This window comes from Syngnathus typhle, linkage group LG10 (assembly GCF_033458585.1).
Source record: "Syngnathus typhle isolate RoL2023-S1 ecotype Sweden linkage group LG10, RoL_Styp_1.0, whole genome shotgun sequence".
Classification (NCBI taxonomy): Eukaryota; Metazoa; Chordata; class Actinopteri; order Syngnathiformes; family Syngnathidae; genus Syngnathus; species Syngnathus typhle.
Window position 1 is genome coordinate 3,027,439 of NC_083747.1, and position 18,467 is coordinate 3,045,905.

Genomic DNA, 18,467 nt, shown 5'->3' on the forward strand with positions numbered 1-18,467 from the left:
TTGGGAGGAGGAGGGGGAGGAGGAAAGGAAGGGGGAGGGGCGGGGGCAAGGGAAGGAAAGCCAGAGGAAAGAAGAAGAAGAAGAAGAAGAAGCCACTTCTCTTATGAACTTATTAGAAAGTTGCAGGACTTTCTAACCTTCCACCTATTGTCCCGTTTCATGAGACTTGACGTGAGTGCGGCGGCGGAAGTTCTGCGGGCAGGACGAGGCAGAAGGAGGAAGAGTGCTGGTGAGTTCAAAGTTGACCACTTCTCTCTCTCTCTTTCTCTCTCTCTCTCTCTTGTACTCTTTCTGGACTCGGAATGTACCACGATTAGTGTTCATGTCCACACACTTGAGTTAGTTCTGCTCCGTGTGTTCCAGTAATGGCCACCTGAACGGCGTGAATGTGACTCACGCGAGCTCAATGTTGAACTTCTGAGGTGTCAACATAGTTGATGTGAAGGCTGAAGCCACACGTTATGCTGTCACTCCGGACAAAGAAGCCTTAACGAAATAATGTTTCTTTCCATTTTTGCATGAAAGAAAATCACAACATGGTTGGAGAAGTAATTTGCTGGCAGAAATGCATTAGTTCAATCGGATCTTTGCTTTATTTGTCATAGCAGAATTTGTGAAATATTGGTAAAAAAAAATGTTTTTAATTCAAGATGAGTAGCTGTTGACCGCGTAATTGTGTTCGTCCTTTATAAATAATAATAATGATAACAGAAGGATGCTGACATTACAAGCCTGCACACGACTCATTCTTATAAAAATGTATCGATACAACGACGCAGATACCATTTTGCAGCCTGACCTACAGATAGTTTTTGATAACATGTCATGATCAGTCAAGTTTTTATTTTTAACCATAAGGCATTTCAAGGAACTTACAAAAATAAATCCTGGTAACCTCAAATCTTGGTTTGAGTCCAGGCTGCAATCTTGAAAAAGAGGAACCAACATGTCACCACTCTAAATCCGTTTTTTCCGTTAGAATAACAATTTGGTTTAATTGATGCTATCAGGCAGGCGTTGGCCAGTAACGCATGAGGATGTTTTCATACATTCATAAGGGCGGAACATGTCTTGTTATTGATTTGCATGACATCACCATCCCTAGGGAATTATTGTTTGACCCTGCCTGATGATCATTTTGACATTCTCAAAGGATGCCCATTAATAAATAAGTTAACATTGGAATTTGTGACTTTGGACAACTGGGAAAAGACGCTTTGGTTTCCTCCCACAAACGCAAAATAGGTTAACTGAAGACTAGATTGTTCAAGGGTGTTAATGTGAAGTCAAATCTGTACTCAAACCCGCGGCTACGGTTCACCACCCTCGTAACCATGGAGACTAAAGCAAGTTGACCACAAAGAGGTGAAGGAACGTTGATTATAGAAAGCGATGATTGAAGCTACTGAAGGCAGCACGGCGGGGGGCTCTTATCAGGGTCAGCCACACCGCTGGCTGACGGGATATTATATACGGTCAAGCTGATGAAACGGAGAGGGCGATCCAAAGAAATGGCCGATTGGCACGTGTCAAGAGTCAGACAAACAACGCGTAGACGACCAAACAGCAATCTCGGGGGCCACTCCAACACCGAAACGGGCTCAATCCCCAAAATCCACTCGATTAAAATTGGACCTGTCCAATCGAGCATCAATCAAAGCGTGAAGATTTCCGTCCCGGACTGACGGGACCATGTGACGTTTGAGATGGTTTCTGCTTCCTTTTTTTTTGGCAGCCGGTGCGAGTGCGGCGCTATCGATTTGAAAACAGCGGCGACTTACTCGCCATAAACTCGAGGGAGGCGTCAACAGGATGTAATAGAATTTGATGTATTTGTCTGTCAGCGTGGGTGTGTTGTGGCCACGGAATGGAAGTTTGTTTTCAAGGTCGGAGCATGTTGCCCGTCTGTCTCTACCTCAAACGCTGCGCCGCAGCTGCGTCGCTGTCTGCGTGTTATTTTTATTATTTTGAATTAGATGCACAGTAGAGACTTAAAGGTACAATGCGGATGATAGCAGAAAATATCAACGGTTGCAGGGTTGAACTCTGACCATGGTGAATTATTTATTATACTCTAAAAGGCTGTTTTAATTAAGTAATATGTCAACATTAATTGTCATTAGTCAGATTGTTGGGTTTTTTTCCTCTGAATGGTAGGAAATTGACTTTATTGAACTTTGACCTTTGTTGTTAACATGATGATAATACCTCCAACTGTAATTTCCAGTGAGACTTAAAAAATTAAATATAAAGTGGAGAAATAAATAGATGAGAGAATGTGGCTTTACAATGGGACGGTTTGAAAGACAAACACACTTGTGCAGGAGTTGAAGAAGTGCTTCCTGTTGCTTGCTTGTTTTGCAACCTCTGCATTGTTCAACGCCTTTTCTGCTTAGGACACAAGCACCTTAAATGGTGACGTTGCTCAAAATGACTAGAATACCATCAAATCATTTATTTATTTATTTTAAATTATGATTTATATTATTATTAATTCCAATTTTTAACATTTTCAAAATGGGTACCTTTTTGGACTAAATCCATGACAAGAAAGATGTGATGAAGAAGTATGCAAAAAAAAAAGAAAAAAAGCATAATTTTTGTCATCTAGAGTTTTTTCTTCAGAAATCATAAATATTTGCGGCATATTCATGTCTAACCGCTTCTAATAGACCTGCCTTGTTGAGATCTATCATGAGTAAAATGCTTACTTGGTGTTTTGATTCATCGCAACTTTACTTCTCTTTCGAGGTTTGAAATTGGTATTTAATTGGCAAATTGGTGATTTTTGACTTGATCCAGGACGTCCGGTGTTTCGGGAAGCACGAGGGGGACGATGTAAGAAGAGAGAGGCAGGAAGGGAATGATGGAAGCAGATAGAGATGCGGGAGTGCGGTGGGGGGGCAAACCCAAAATAGCCGGCTCACATGTTTGTTTGCAGCGTGCGTCGTGAGACACTCAGACGGCCCTCTCGCTCAATCGCTGGCTGCCTAAGTCAATCTTCTCTCTCTTTATCACAATTTTACTCCAATCAAACGAAAAACTTTGATTTTCTAGGAAAAACAAAGAGTACCCACTTGTTGCGATGATACGAAAAAAGAAATCTGAAATTGCAATTAAGCCGGAAAACGCTTACATTTCATGGGAAAGATACAAATTGAATTTAGATTCAATTTTGAGGCCAAGACTGTGAATAAAATTCCGACAATCGATTAATTTGATTCGTGCTGGAAATACCGTTTTTTTCCGTGTATAGTGCGCCCCCATGTATAGTACGCACCCCTAACAATGGCATGCTGATGCTGGAAAAAAGCTTGTACCCATGTATAATACGCACCAAATTTTTATGAATTTTTTTTAAAAAAAATTTAATTTTTTTTTTTTTTTTTTTTTTTTTTAAGTCCCAATGATCGTCACACACGCAGGGAGGCAATGGGTCCCATTTTTATAGTCTTTGGTATAGTCTTAACTAGGCTGGATGTAATTTTTTTTGTTGGCGTTGATTTCTCCGACTGCCCGTAAACGCACCACCGCGCTCCGTGCGCATGGAGCGTGTTTGAAGTGAACAGCAGAGAAGAAAGGAAAAAGGCAAAGTGTTGTGAAATAAAATATTACCTGTAATACGGATTTAGGTAGAGAACTGAACTCTCGCTCTTTATATAGCTGACGTGTCTTGCTCATCCGTTCTGCGCATCTGTAATGGCGGCCTCCGTATGATATCCGGTTTGCGTGTGTGCGAGAGCGAGAGAGAGCGAGAGAGAGAGCGTGGGAGAGAACGCTCAACCGTAGCGCGCCGCCGACCGCCCAACTGCACCGGGCTGGCCGATTATTGTGACAGAGCCGTCGCTGAAATTTAGAAGATATTTTTAAAGTCCTGATGTACTTTCTAAAATTTAAGTGGACCTCAGTGCGCACTGCGCAGGGAGCTTAATTTGGTGCGGTCGCGCAACCGCAGCGCGCCGGGCGCTCACTGTCGCATTGCTTAAAGAGCGCCTTTGTGTTTTAGGATGAACAGCAGAGACCAAAGGAACAAGGCAAAGTGTTGTGAAATAAAATATTACCTGTAATACGCATTTTGTTATTTGCTGATTGAAACTGCTAATTAAACTGTGAATTGAAACTAATAGGAAGAAAACAACTCTCGCTCTTTATATAGCTGACGTGTCTTGCGCATCCGTTCTGTGCATTTTATTTCACAACACTTTGCCTTTCTTCTCTGCTGTTCACTTCAAACACGCTCCATGCGACCGCAATGCTCTCGTATCAGACGCTTGCTCGATCACCTGCTCGTTTGCTGTCCCGTGCGCGCACGAAGCGCGGTGGTGCGTTTACGGGCAGTCGGAGAAATCAACGCCAACAAAAAAAATTACATCCAGCCTAGTTAAGACCATACCAAAGACTATAAAAATGGGACCCATTGCCTCCCTGCGTGTGTGACGATCATTGGGACTTAAAAAAATTTAAAAAAAAAAAATTTTTTTTTTTTTTTTTTTGTACCCATGTATAATGCGCACCCCGGATTTTAGGACAATAAATTAGTAAAATTTTGCGCACTATACACGGAAAAAAACGGTACCTCATTTTTTTGGGCCACTTAAAACTTACAAAAAGATGAATTACAGGCAGATTTTTTTGTTTACAATGCTTTTTTTTCTATACTATTTAACTTTCAAACTAAAGAGGGGAAAAAAATGGGCGGGGCTAAAAGGGCGCCAGGCTCCTCCCCTCCTATATAACAATTTGAGCTGTCCTGTCATTTTGTGCACCGTCCTTTGTCATATGTACAAATATTTTTGTTTATTTAATTGCTAGTAACAACACATATATAAAGCGGATCAGCAGATCGTGTTTCGTCCGAGAATGTTTAACTGTTTGATGCCAGGCTGACTCGCTGCAGCTGCCCGCTTGGGGAGCCACCATGTCGTCCGTCGGGCTTGCCGAAACACAAGCATCCTCCTACACATGCGCTCCTTTCAGTCAATTCCCGTCATACCAAAGCCCGTGTTCCGACACGCTCGTCGGATTATTGCCTCTCCGTCTCGCTCTTGGGCTTCCTCTGGCTTTCTAATTCTTCTCCGCGCATGATTGGGCAGCAATGCATGCTGGGAGGCGGCAAGCCGCACGTGGGCCGGCAACAGACGCGGCGGCGCATGCGCTGTGGCGGGTTGTCGCTTTGGATCTTTGTCTTGTGCTCATGTGCGCTTTGGTGTTTTTAGGGTGACAGACTCTCAGGCAGCCCGATGGAATATGTGGTAAGATACACACAATCGCAAACACAAAGGGGCACTGTGGCAAAAAAAATAAAAATAAAGATAATAAACAAGGCTTGGCATAACATGCCATTGGCAAATATTTAACAGAACTGGCATCAACTATTAAGGGCCACACTGAAAACTTCCATGAGAATATTATATATTTATTATATGACTTAATATAACTTTATTTTTTATTAAGTTAAAATGGAATTTTTTTCTAGTTATCAGATGACAATAAAAAAAAAAATTCCCCCCCTGAAATATTTGCATAATTTGTATTAACTTGCCAAAATTTCTTTGCTCCAAATGAACCGACTTAAATCATACAATACTCCTTTTGTGCACCTCTGACGTGCATGTTCGTCAAAGGCAGCGAACGCTTTAAGAGTTTAAGTGAACCCTCCTGCTATTAATCACTTTCAAATATGACAAATGAATCTAATAAAGGGGCTGCTTGATGAAAGCAGAAGAATCGAATTAGCCTTGTCGATTGCGTCAAGGCAGCCAGGAATCGGATGATTTAAGCGATTATCATTCATTTACACAATTTTACTGAAATATAAAATGATGGCTGACCTTTTATTTTATGACCAAATTTCAAATGAAGCATTTGCAGCCATTAAGCGCTCTCCTATGACTTCAGTGTTGGCTTTTGTCAAGCCTCAGCCACAGTGTCTCATATGTGTTTCAGCGTTAAAAGGTATGGTGGGCTCTTTGCACTTGGAACTTCCCCAATCACGTTCAAATGTGCCTGGAAAAAGGATCTGACAGTAAAGTTCCAGGACTGATGTCGCAGAACATTTCGACAGTTCATCCTCCCAAGTTTTCAATTTGCTTCACTTTGATGATGCCAGGAACTGACAGATGCTCAAGGCAGATGCGTTGCCATGGTGACGTAAGTCACAACTTGTCCCACTCATCTCAGGTTCTTCTCATATGATGATGACCTTAACCTTAAACAAACGCCAGTCCTGGAACTTTCCTGACACGCTCGGAGAATCCTGTAGCTAGACATCACGCTGGTTACGTAGCGCTACTGCAGCGCCCGTCGTGTCATTTGAGGACTCGCGCGGATCGCTTTGGGTGACTTCCTCTGCGTTCCGCAACGTTGCTTTCTCACGCTTCGACAGCAATCTCTGCTGACGCTCTCCTGAGATAGCGCTAACGCACAGCGGGGCTAGCTTACGTAGCAAAACGAGCGACCGTCTCCATCCTGTCTCGCTGTCTTTCACTCTCATCTTCTCGGGTTACTAAACACGAGTAGAGGAGGAGCTTTGGACAGTCCAAACACACACACACATACACTCATCCCAGCCTTTGTTTCCTTACTTATTCCACATCTCCATCTCCCCGCGGAGAGCTAATGTGCGGCGGGAGCATCCTGCTGGGCATACACATGTACACAGCTAAACGGGGGAGGGAGGGGGAGGAAACAGGATGAGAGGAAAGGAGGGGATGTGTGTTACACAAAGAGAGAGAGAGTGATGCAAAGGGCGAGAATAGGAGGCAGCGTCACCCGCCTAGACAGGAGGGAGGGGGAGGACAGACGGGAGTGGAAGTGGAGGGGGGGAGAGGAGAAGAGGAGAGGAGCACAATGAAGTAGTGCCATTGTCCGCCCTGGCAGCGTTGCCATTCCACCATCTGCCCGGAGTGAGGGGGGGAGAGAAGAGGAGAGGAGAGGACAGTCCAACCTAGAGGAGGACAAGAGGAAAGATGGAGACGCGCAGCCGACGGTGACTTTGTGAATTAATCGAGCGAAAGAGTTTTTTGTTTTTTTTGAAAGGACCAACCAGGATGAGCGGCTAACATTTCTGTCACGTGACTACGGACCACAGTGTGTTTTGTAAAGTATTTGTACAGAAATTCTTTTAAGTGGTACTTTTTCATGTTCTAGTCGTTCACAATTTTTAAAAATTCAGGTTGTTTTTATGCAAGTTTTCTAAATATTGTTGTTTGACTTGTTTTTATTTACTCGGACTCGCCAGATATGTCCTAGTTGGAGCCGGTCGGCCGATCGCATGCCGCCGCCGCCGCCAACTCGGCGTGTTAACATTGATCGGCTTTTATGGCTGACGCGACAGCGCTCCAACTTTGATCATTTCCTGAAAGCTATTGATCTTTCCGGGGGAGTTTTGGTTCTCCTGTTTTGGTGAGCTAAATAATTATGTCAACGTTGTGATTAGCCGCTGTGGCTTTTTTTTCTTTTCTGCCGTTGTCAGGACTTACTCAGCAAACCTTCTCAACAGGCATTTCTTTTAATCGTCTGTTGCCATGGCGATGAGCCGCAGACGGAGCGAAATGTAAAGTTTTATTTTTTATTTCTTATTTCAAACTGGTGCTTTTCCATTCACTTAAGATGATGCAGTACATTTGAATTTATCATCGTGTCTTTTTTTTGGGGTGAAAATTCTCTCCAAACGTCGACCGGCTTTTGTTTTCACGCTCGAGACGCTCAGCCCCGTCTGCGCTCGACAGTCTCGGAGAATCTAGGTTGTTTCAGGTCACCTGACCCCCCTCCCCTCCCCATTCTGCGTTCACCTGATGGTGAGTCGCGGCCGCTTCTTTTGTCCCCATCTCACCTTAGTCAGCTGCAACCGAACGAAACCCCCATCAGTCAAACGTTTGGAGGAACGACGGGATTAATTGAACAAACTCATCCCGTGAGGACATTTTGCCACGCATGGCCGCCTGGCCTTGACACGGCTAATTAATGCTTATTAGAATGTTCAGGTTCTACTGTCAACGTGCAGATGATTCCCCTCACCTGACCCGTCTGGTTCGGTTCTTCGCAACCAGACATTCTTATTTGTGCCACTTTCTTCTTCAGCCCATGTATTGATGACTCAGGATTTCATCTCCTCTGACGTCACTTGACCTAACATCACTCTTTGAATAGTTCGCTCGTGCTAGTTCAAAGAAGCAGGTTGAAGATTTTTGTAATTTGTTTTTTATTATATTTGACTGTTTTGCTTTGCCAGTTGGTTCTCCACGGCCCCGAGTGACTTTTCCAGCCATACTTCTCGAAGAAAAAAAAAAAGATCTCGCACAGCTCCCCGTCCAGATGGACGCTTAGCGAGCTTTGCTAGACAAGCCCTCTGTGGTGCTAGACCGATGGTGGGCCACTTTCGCTTGCCGCAATCTGTCGCGTGTCTCTTTTTTCTGTCTTTACTTCACATCAATATTGGTGCCAAACCAGGTCCGGGTTTTATCTAAGATGAGGTCGAGAGATTATGACCGGTGCCTGAACCAACGCTGAGGCGGGCGGAGGTGTTGACTGTTTTTTCTTTGCGGAACTTGCTAGACTGTTGTTTGCCTTTAAGGTTGGACTATGCAGATATAAGGCGAGTGCACTAAATCTGTTGGGGTCGTCTAGAGCTTTAGATGATCAAAGTCCATATCAGATCTTCTCAGGTAACAGCAGAGTGGGAGTTTAATTGCGTATTCCAAATCAGGTCTCATCATCGCGAAGAGTGTTACATCACCGCCGTGCTACGTCGGACACATTTCAAAATGGTGCTCTGGAGGTGACCAATTTCAAACCACGACGGCCTCACTTCTTTTTAGCCATATCAGGAACTTCAGTCAGGAACGGGCCGGTGCTATAACTTTTTTCTTTTTTTCTGAGCGCGTCTAGCCGTCCCGTCCGTGGAGGCGACGAGAGGAACCGGCGGTTAACCCTTTCTAAACAAGAGGCGGTGTTAAACGGGACAGTCTGGAGAACGGGCAAGCAGCCGCGGGAGGGGGCGGGGGGGAGATCATCTGGAAGAGGCGAGAGGAAGTGGTGGCGCGCGAGAGGGCGGAGGCGCTGGAGAGGCAGAGGCTGGCTGACTACATTGTGTGGAGGAAGAGAGAGGACTTCCAGGAGAGGCGAGGAGAGAGGGAGAAGAGAGAGGCCAGTGGCGAGAGAGGGAAGGAAGCAGCGCCAGAAGTCATCTGGAAGAAACGGGAGGAAGACAACGCGTCGCTTAGGGAGCCAGCTAGGGCGAGTCAGGGCGGACATCAAATCGTTTGGAGGAAGAAGGAGAGGGACTAGAAGATTTTAGCCTTCCCGCTTCTACCGGACGATATTTGTAAGCTTGCTTTCTCGCCGTTGGCTAATTGAGGTTGCTATCGGCCAATCGAATCGTTGTACGTGGCCCTCGCCTCGTTAGCGTGCTCAGCCCCCCTCGCGACCCCACCGCCCTTCCCTCGCTGGCTGCTAATAGGGTTTTTATCGGATTGTCTCGCCAGACTACTCTGTCAGACACGCAGAAATATATACACACACACACACACACACACACACACACACACACATATGCAAGTTGTTGAGGGACAATCGTTTGTTTTGATTTTTTTTTTTTAATGATAGTTGGACTCAAAGATGGCCTGTTGGCTGGAGCAAGATTTTTTATTTTTTTGGACTCATGAGCCGATCACACAATGAACTCTGTTTTTAGAAGTGAACTGATGTCAACATGTCACGCGTCGAGACGCTCCAAAGTCTCCATCCGCACGCAGCCATAATCGGGAACGTCGCTCTTTTCCACGCTACGCTCATTGTGGATGAAGCCATTTTTAAAGCGCTCCACTTTGGGCAACCCGCTAACGAGTGGGAGGGAGGCTGACGATTGGACAGATGGATGGCGCTCTTGCTCTGAGGGAGACCGGCTGCGCGTCCTCAAGAGAGACACTCTGAAACAAAAAAGACCTTGATACAAACCACGAGCGTGGACTCGTACGGACAGAAGAAAAAAAAAAAAAACGCCACCATGGAGCTCGTCCCCAAAACAAAGTACAGCCACTTTCGAAGCGAATCGCTCAGCTCCGCTGACGAGACCAACTCCAATCCGTCGCCCTTTCCTCCTTCAAGTCCCGCCACCCCCCTCACTCCATCACCTGGCTTACCTTCCTCTCTGTCCTCCTCTTCCCTCGCCCCCATGTTGCCCCCTTCTTCTCCCCGGCCTCCCGAGAACAGCCCCACTACCCTCTGCTCCTTCTTCCCGAGAATGGGCTCCTTACGCCTGGGCGTCTCCGCCACTCTACTCAAGGCCTCCAACAGGCCACCACCTCAGCCTCGGCTCGCCGTGGAGTCCCCCGGGGACGACGGGAGCAGCTCCAGCTCCTCCCCTCCGCTACATCACCCGCTCCCCCCTTTAACCGCTCCCTCTCCCCCTCCCCGCCCCCCTCTACAGGACATGAACCGGCTGGGAGGCGGGGCCAGGAGGGCACGGGTCGAAGGCGCTCACCTGGGAGGAGATGAATGGACGCGGCATGGCTCCTTTGTCAATAAGCCCACCCGCGGGTGGCTTCACTCCGACAACGTGGTCAGCACCACCGGCGTCTCCTACTCCGTGCGGGTACGTGAAGGGCCAATTGGTCAAAAACTGCTTAATTGTCCAACTATTGACACATTCCATTTTCCGTGCAGTACATGGGTTGCGTGGAGGTGCTCCAATCCATGCGGGCGCTGGACTTCAACACCAGAACTCAGGTCACCAGGTGAGGTCACATTTACTATTTTATTCATCGTGTGTTTTTCTGATTAAAATGCGGCGAGACATATTTTTTTGTGTCCGTCTTTTTCCCCCTCTGTTGACTTTGTATTTGCATGGCATGTCTGCTGCTTTCCCCCCTTAAATTAGAATGTTGTGACATTCCGGTGGTTTCCTTCTGGTTTCCCGTCGCAGCGTTTGTGTCTATGGCGCCGAGCGAGCGCGTCTGGTGATTCGATTCCCGTGTCCAAGAAGGTGCTCACGCTACGCCGCATCATGCTCGCATGTTCTAAATCTTTCAGGGAGGCCATCTCGGTGGTTTGCGAGGCCGTACCCGGAGCCAAAGGAGCCCAGCGGAGAAGAAAGGTACACAATGTCTCCATACACACACACCCATATGGGACATTATTTATTTATAGCGCTAAAGTGGGCAGCAGTGGTAAAGGGTTGAGAGCTAGATTTAGCTTGATTGTCCACTCTGCGGTCAGTCAGTTTGGCCAATCGTACATATGTCTGGATTTCGGATGATAGTACACTGCTGCGGAAAGCGCCGTACTTGTCGGTAATTACCAATCGTGGGCTCTCGCTACAAGAGCGGCTGGAGGGGCGGAGTCAAAAGGTTAGACTCGACGTGAGTTCCGATTTAGGACGATGATTCATTCCGTGTGTGGCGAGCCTTTGGCTTGAGGCGTCATCTGTACCACTTTTGGGCTATTCAGCAAGATGACGATAGCTAGCTAGTGAAGCTATTGATGGCTAGCTAGCTCTATCACTAGCATCACTAGCTCCATTTAGCTAGCATCATGACGACGAGAGATTAGCACCGACAGCCGGTGTGTGTGTTCGGTATTCTTGTCAAACTTAAAAACAAACAGGTGGCTATATTCGCCGTTTGCCCAAGGAATGCTTCGTACGTAGCGGAGCGTAGCCGACGCAATTATAGGATTTATCTAACCCGAAAAGGTTCCTGTAATTATTGTAATCTCTGGTTATTCTAGCCAAGCATGCGAGTCCTATTCCAGGAATCTTTTTCGGAGCAGGCTGGCACAATAGTTCTGCTGTTCTCTGGATATGTGTGTGTGTGTGATGTTCTTGGCCTGGTCTTTTGTGGATCGTCCTGTTTGCTCCTCATGGGCCACAGTTGGCCTTGCAAAGCAGACAGGATCGCTTTCACAATTGCAGCTGTTTCCCCCCCCCACACACACACACACATGTCACAAGCACTTCGACACACACATAGCTCACGAGATTGAGTGTTTCTAGAAATGTTGAATTTCAGAAGTGTAAATCAAACTGCAGCCGTTTGAATTAATGAGCTCTTCAAAAGGTTGCTGACCCATCCTAGGTTTGTTTATTCCCGCTTTCTCTCCCTCACAGCCGTCCACACGCTGCCTCACGTCTATTCTGGGCAAGAGCAACCTGCAGTTTGCTGGCATGACAATCAGCCTCACCATCTCCACCAGCAGCCTCAACCTGCTGGCGGCCGACTGCAAACAGGTGGGAGCCCATCTCGGTTTGGAAGGCGGCGCCATAGCAAACTGTGCAGAAAACAAAACAAACATTAAAACCACTTGATTGTGGAAAAAATAATATTTTCAGTCAAAAAAAAAAGCCTCTTGATTTTGGGGAAAAAATATTTTCAGTCCAGTAAAAAAAAAAAATTCCAATGCTCCACTTTTCTGTTGCAATTTAACGTAATACAAGCGAACGCATACAGAGGGGGCTCGCCTCATTAGCTGTGTTTGCGAGAAACTGAGGCGTGCATAATGCCAATAAATGTTTAATAAATGCGGTTGTCGAAAGAGTAATTAAGCTGTAAGATCTTTTTCCTCCAAGTAGACTATCCTGCCTGCAATTTATTCTTCTAAACGGCCATTTCCACTTCTACAAATTCCAAAACTATTTTTGCCCAAATTAACCTCGTCAAATGTTAATGCTGTTATTGATCCTGTTATATCCCACGCGTTGCTCTTTTTTTATTTGTCTCATCATCCACATGCTCATCTCCTGTTCCTCACATCATCTCATTCTTCCCCCCCCCCCCTCCCTCCCCCACAGATAATCGCCAATCATCACATGCAGTCCATCTCCTTCGCCTCTGGAGGAGACCCAGTGAGTCACCCGAGCCCCCTCTCTGAGCTCACGTCTCTCTCTTGCCGGCTCTTTTTCCATCTTCCTCCAAATCCATCCTTCCTTCCTGCTTCTTTCTGTCATCTTCTATTCCAATGATGACCACTCACTCCACTTGCCAGTCTCCTTCTCTTCCAAGCTTGATCTTATTATTAGCCCTGCTTATCTCTCCTTCAGCTCTGCGTTCTGTTTTTTTCCACTAACTCCTGTTACAACTCGAAAAGACCGCGGCTTGGCTTTTTCTTCCTGTCACAAACCTGCACTCTATTTCTTCTTCCTATATTGATCCCTCCTCCCCCTTGCCCCGTCCCCTAAACATCTCACTCTTTGTCCCTCAGGACACGGCTGAGTACGTAGCATATGTGGCCAAAGACCCGGTCAACCAGAGAGGTGAGAAAAATCCAAAATGTTGTCATTCTGTCACTTCAAGTTTTTTCCCCTAATACAAGACACATTTGGTCTTTGAAGGAGAACGCAATGACAAAAAAGGATGAGTCACCAATGTGTCACATGGATGCACTATTATTTATATGATGTATTATTTTTTTATATTTATTATGATTATATTTATTATTTAAATATTTATTATTATATTAATATCAATTTCTTATCATTATTATAGATTATTATATTTATTATTTTTTTAGATTTATTATGATTGTATTTATTATTTAGATATTTATTCTTATATTAATATAGAATCTTTTTATTATTATCATTATTATAGATGATTTTTTTGCCTCAAGTATCGATGACTGGTATCGGCAGCATCCACGAGTACACAATATCTAAGGCTCATATCATGGAATCGATTCGAGGCCACTGTTGAGGAAAATCTAATACAATCCCCAAATGTCATCCTGCTCCTGTCTTGCAGCATGTCACATTCTGGAATGCTCTGAGGGTTTAGCCCAGGAAGTCATCAGCACCATCGGCCAGGCCTTCGAACTGCGTTTCAAACAGTACTTAAAGAACCCGCCCAAACTGGTCGCGCCTCACGACAGGTACACCCATTGGATGGACGGACGTTTGCGTACAATCTCATTTCACGGCTGTTCCGTGCTACAACAGGATGGCTCCGTTTGACGGCTCCGCATGGGAGGAAGAGGACGACGAAGCCGCTCTCCTGCCTGACGTCCCTTACTATAACAACTTCCCCGGTAAACAGCCTCCCCCTGGTGGTCTGGTTGATATGAGACCACGTCCGGGCGCCACGCTGGTGAGACACACAACATGCCTCCGTTTTAAAAACACAGATCCTGCTTGTTCTGCGCGTAGGAGATAAAAGATAAGCGACTATTTAATATCAGCGGGACGCAATTGGCTGTTTAATCCTTTTAACGTGCAGACATTGTGCCCATAGTACAATTTTGACATGTGTATAAATCATTTCTGATGACTGTGTGTTTGCAGCCTTTTGGCCAACCGGGTCAGAATGACATTCACAAGCAGCCTCTTCCGCCTCTGCCAGGTGAGCTCGGTTCTGCCCTTGAGGGAGCAGACGCCAAGCGCCGGGTGTTATCGTTGGGGCGCAGAATGAAGAGTGAAAGATCGAATCTGCCGATGTAACATAAATCCACCGCTTGGTTTTTAGTAGGTGCCAAGGAAGGAGGGCGAGAGATGTTTGATGACCCCTCTTACGTCAATGTGGATAAGCCCCGCCCACCAGTCGCCGCCAATGGGAACGCTCACAGGGATGCTTTTGACATGAGTGAGTTACGATGGCTATTCATTTATGTATTCAGATGCATTTTACTACTCCGAATTAACTGTGCGTGGTGTAGTATTCAGAAATTTATTAATATTGTCTTTTTATTTTTCACAATTTAACTTCATTATTATTTAATTTGGACCCAGAAAGGCCTCCTTAACTTATAACTGCATCATTTGTTGGACAAACATGAACTGGCAGCTGTAGTTACACTTTTACTTTGAGAATATAAAATGGGTTAATCAACTACTCATGCAATCAGAAGAGTGTGTGCTTTTCAAATTGACGTAGCTCTCCACATATTGTGAATCATATCAGAAAATAACCATGAAATGGAGTCAAACCGTCTACTAATACAAGTGTAAATCCCTTTTTCTTGAAAAGAACCGTTTGATGATGCCCTGGGGGGCTCCACGACAGCATCAGCGCTCCCTCTAGTGGAGCAGCTACAATGCGAGACCTGGTTCCACGGCAGCTTGAGTCGCAGGGAGGCGGAGAGGCTGCTGGCGCGCGACGGAGACTTTTTAGTGCGGGAGTCGGGAACCACGCCGGGGCAGTACGTGCTCACGGGACAGCAGGGCGGTCAACCCAAGCACCTGCTACTCGTCGACCCGGAGGGAGTGGTGAGTCGTGAGGTCGCCATAAAATAAGGCTTTACGATTGCTGACTTTTTTTATGTGCTCACAGGTCCGTACAAAAGACCATCGGTTCGAGAGCGTGAGTCACCTGATCAGCTACCACATGGACAACAGACTGCCCATCGTGTCGGCGGGAAGTGAAGTGTGTCTGCAACAGCCAGTGGAGCGGAGAGCCTGAAAAGAAAAAAAAAAACCTCCACCAAATACAACCACAGGAATGCACACCAAAAAAAAAGAAAAAAAAGTGTGCAAAGTTTTGACATGCTGCTGTTGTGAACTAAACTGTGAACTGCAGTCCCAACTATCAGGCAAAGCGACCCTGAAGCACTGCCGCATCATGTCCACAGCCGACTGTGAAACAGGAAAGGAAATGCAATTTTAAAAAAAGAAAACCAACCATCAGAAGGTCTTAATTTGTCATCACGCCCCCCAAAAAAAAAGAAAAAAAAAGGAAACGTGGAAAATAGCAGCATGAATAGAACATGAGTTTGCATGCTTTCATCGTGAGTTCCACCTTTGGATGTGTTGCTGGGCAGAAAAACAAGCTTTTTATTATTATTTTTATATATATATATGTAGAAACTCACCTTCAAGAGCAGCCTTGAAGACCCTAACCACTCCCTCCCTTTATTGACTGTTGAACTTGAGATGATGGGGGATTAAAAAAAAAAAAAAAGGCATGTATGCGAAACTGGGACCGGTATGCCAATGATCATCTTTTTTTTTGTTTGTTTTGGAACTTTTTACATATATATTTTTTTTACCATGACATCCTGGACTTCATAGGAGTGAGTACACACACCCGTCATGCCAAAGAACAGCACCGGAAGTCTAATTAGCAACAACAATGCATTTTGTTTTGTTTTTAAATATTTTATATTGTATTCTTGAATGCATCAGCGGTGGAGAATTGTGCAATGATGTCACCAACCAGCGCAATAATGAATGGAGATGTTTTGCAATGACGAGAAACAAACACACAGTGGAACCTCCAACAGCATGGTTGAGCGTTAAACCGAGTCCAGGGGGATGTTTCGCGTAAAATTCAAATGTGAATAGGAGTGTGAAGCTACTTAAGCTGTATAGTGTACAGAAACAGAAAAGTATATTGTTCTAAAATTTTGGATTGAATCTGAACGTTCTGCCAAATTGAGCTCCACGCATTGAACAAATTATTAACGGTCAAGTAATTAGTTTTTTTTTCACTCGAAATAGTTTCTGTTAGCACATCTGCATGGTTTCCTCATACTGTACATTTTCTTGGTACTCCTGCTTCTTCTCATAAAAAAAAAAAAAATTGCATGCTACCACTGGCGGAGCTAGAAGGGGGGCCGTCGGGGCACTGCCCCCCTTGAAACATATAATGACTATTCATCAGCGTTTTCTGAAAAATCGTTTGCGTTTTAAAAAAAAAAAAAATGTTTTTGGAGGTTCCACTGCAAGTCTGCACTGACAATCTTTCGGCTCTCGTGTTCAATCTGCATATAAGAATGTAAAGGAACTATGATGGATTTCCCAATGCTGCGTGTTTGTGTATATTTGTTTCTTCTAAACAGAAAGAACCAGAAAGCCAAATGTTACTCCTCGGTGCGATGTCGTCGTCAGTTCATGTTCTATTTTTTTTTTGTAATCTCTTTGTGCCTTGTTTCTTCAATGCAGTCACTTGAGTCCAGCCACCTTAAGTCTAAAAAAAAAACACTCAGTTAAAACAGACTGCAAAAAAAAATATCACGAAACAAGCTAATCCAGTGATGGCAATCGATTCTGATGCACAGTCGCAGATATTTGATGTCACCTTGTTATTTGGGAGGGGAGGGGATTTTCCGACCATCTGTAAATAACTATATTGCAAACTTGCTGAGTAGTTTTAGATGGAGGGGGGAGAACATGACATATGAGAAGGGATTTTTTCGGTCAACCATTCGTCAAGTGGTCTTGTGCTCATCACAGCTGCCTTTGTCGCATGCTTAGAAAAGAAATTGTTTAGTAAGATGTTTTTGTGTGTGTGTTCTGGTGGTGGTGTGACTTGATAGTTTGTGTCCTGAGGAAGAAAAAAAAAAAAAAGCCATGATTCCTTTAAAAAACAAAAAACTGCACAGGTGGTTTGATTCTGTGTTAATACTTGTTTATAGGGAAAATATATGTTTACACCTGTAACTGAAAGTCTAGATTCATGCATATATAAATAAATGCATATATCATTCATTTATTTATTTTTTTAGGAGGGGTCATTTTGAATTCCTGCCTCTAGCTTACTCGTGATGATGGAATTTAGATGGATGAATCACCTAAATGAAGATACAAAGTCCAAGCTGCTAGAATACCCGCTCACACTGTCCTCAACAAAACATTGTATGCGATACTGGAACTCTCCTCTTTGTGAAAAGCTTTTAACAAGCCGCTGCTGATTCAGGGATGCTGTCAGTGCACACGGAGAGTCGGCGTGGAAGGACGTGCAGTAAACAAGGAGAAGAGTCAAGAAGGAGAACCGAGAAGAAGTCCATCAGCATTTGCATGAGTCCGATCCTGCCACACCTGTCAGAGCTCGCTTCCCATTTCATCCACTCCTTGACCCCTTTCCTCTCCGGAACCATGCACCCTCAGCGTCCTCTTCCCCAAGCCATGCCTGCTTCTCCATCCTCCTCCTCACTGGGACAGCAGCTGAGAAACATGGCCATGGGTCTCGGGCGCGGAAAGAATTTGCTAGGCGGGAACGCAGCCTATGGCTTTGTGCAGTCGCTGAAGGAGTGCCTCTACTTTCTGCTCTGCTGTTGGTGCATTAAGGAGATACTGGACTAGAAACAAGTTGATGGAGTCAACACCATTTGGAGTGATTTTTGTCTTTTGATATTTAAACAGAGAGAGGATGCTTAAAAAAAAAAACAAAGGCAAGTATGACAAACTACCATGGAAACTCTAAATACTAACTTGAATGTCGCAAAACAGGTGGGCAATGTAATGAATTTGAAATATATACACAGGAAGTAACCATAATAATTCTGATTAGCTGAAAAAATAATATATCGAATTATTATTTAAGTATAATTAATATAAAATTAATTAATTATAATTATTACTGTTTTTCTTTTTTATACAGGTTGCTGGTTTTCACTGGACTGACGTGAAGCTCATAATTGTGACAGCACGGGACGTGACGTCATAATAAACGACTCAATAGAATCATTTTATTTTTATGTTTGTATTATTGTTTTCAAACAGCTAGAAAGTCTGTTTTAATTGAGTTTAATGAGTGACTTAG

General features: G+C 44.7%; 2 protein-coding genes across 5 annotated transcripts; both read left to right on the forward strand.

Moving 5' to 3' along the window:
- Positions 1 to 32: 32 nt before the first annotated feature.
- On the forward strand, positions 33 to 17,413 carry shc1 (SHC (Src homology 2 domain containing) transforming protein 1). Of its 4 annotated transcripts, XM_061289621.1 has the most exons (14): positions 33 to 229; positions 5,217 to 5,252; positions 10,430 to 10,594; positions 10,666 to 10,736; positions 11,032 to 11,095; positions 12,107 to 12,226; positions 12,788 to 12,841; positions 13,198 to 13,249; positions 13,737 to 13,863; positions 13,931 to 14,078; positions 14,273 to 14,330; positions 14,454 to 14,570; positions 14,955 to 15,193; positions 15,258 to 17,413. In XM_061289621.1, exons 2-14 carry the CDS (start codon positions 5,241 to 5,243, stop codon positions 15,384 to 15,386), a joined length of 1,356 nt encoding a protein of 451 aa, XP_061145605.1. In that variant the 5' UTR covers positions 33 to 229; positions 5,217 to 5,240; the 3' UTR covers positions 15,387 to 17,413. The 4 variants fall into 4 exon arrangements, with proteins under 4 accessions (XP_061145605.1, XP_061145606.1, XP_061145604.1 ...); XM_061289622.1 differs by lacking the exon at positions 5,217 to 5,252; XM_061289620.1 differs by lacking the exons at positions 33 to 229; positions 5,217 to 5,252 and having other exon boundaries at positions 5,351 to 10,594; positions 14,457 to 14,570.
- Positions 17,414 to 17,552: 139 nt separating this feature from the next.
- Positions 17,553 to 18,095, forward strand: lenep (lens epithelial protein). Its single transcript, XM_061289624.1, has one exon. It carries the CDS (start codon positions 17,624 to 17,626, stop codon positions 18,005 to 18,007), a length of 384 nt encoding a protein of 127 aa, XP_061145608.1. The 5' UTR covers positions 17,553 to 17,623; the 3' UTR covers positions 18,008 to 18,095.
- The last annotated feature ends 372 nt before the right edge of the window (positions 18,096 to 18,467 follow it).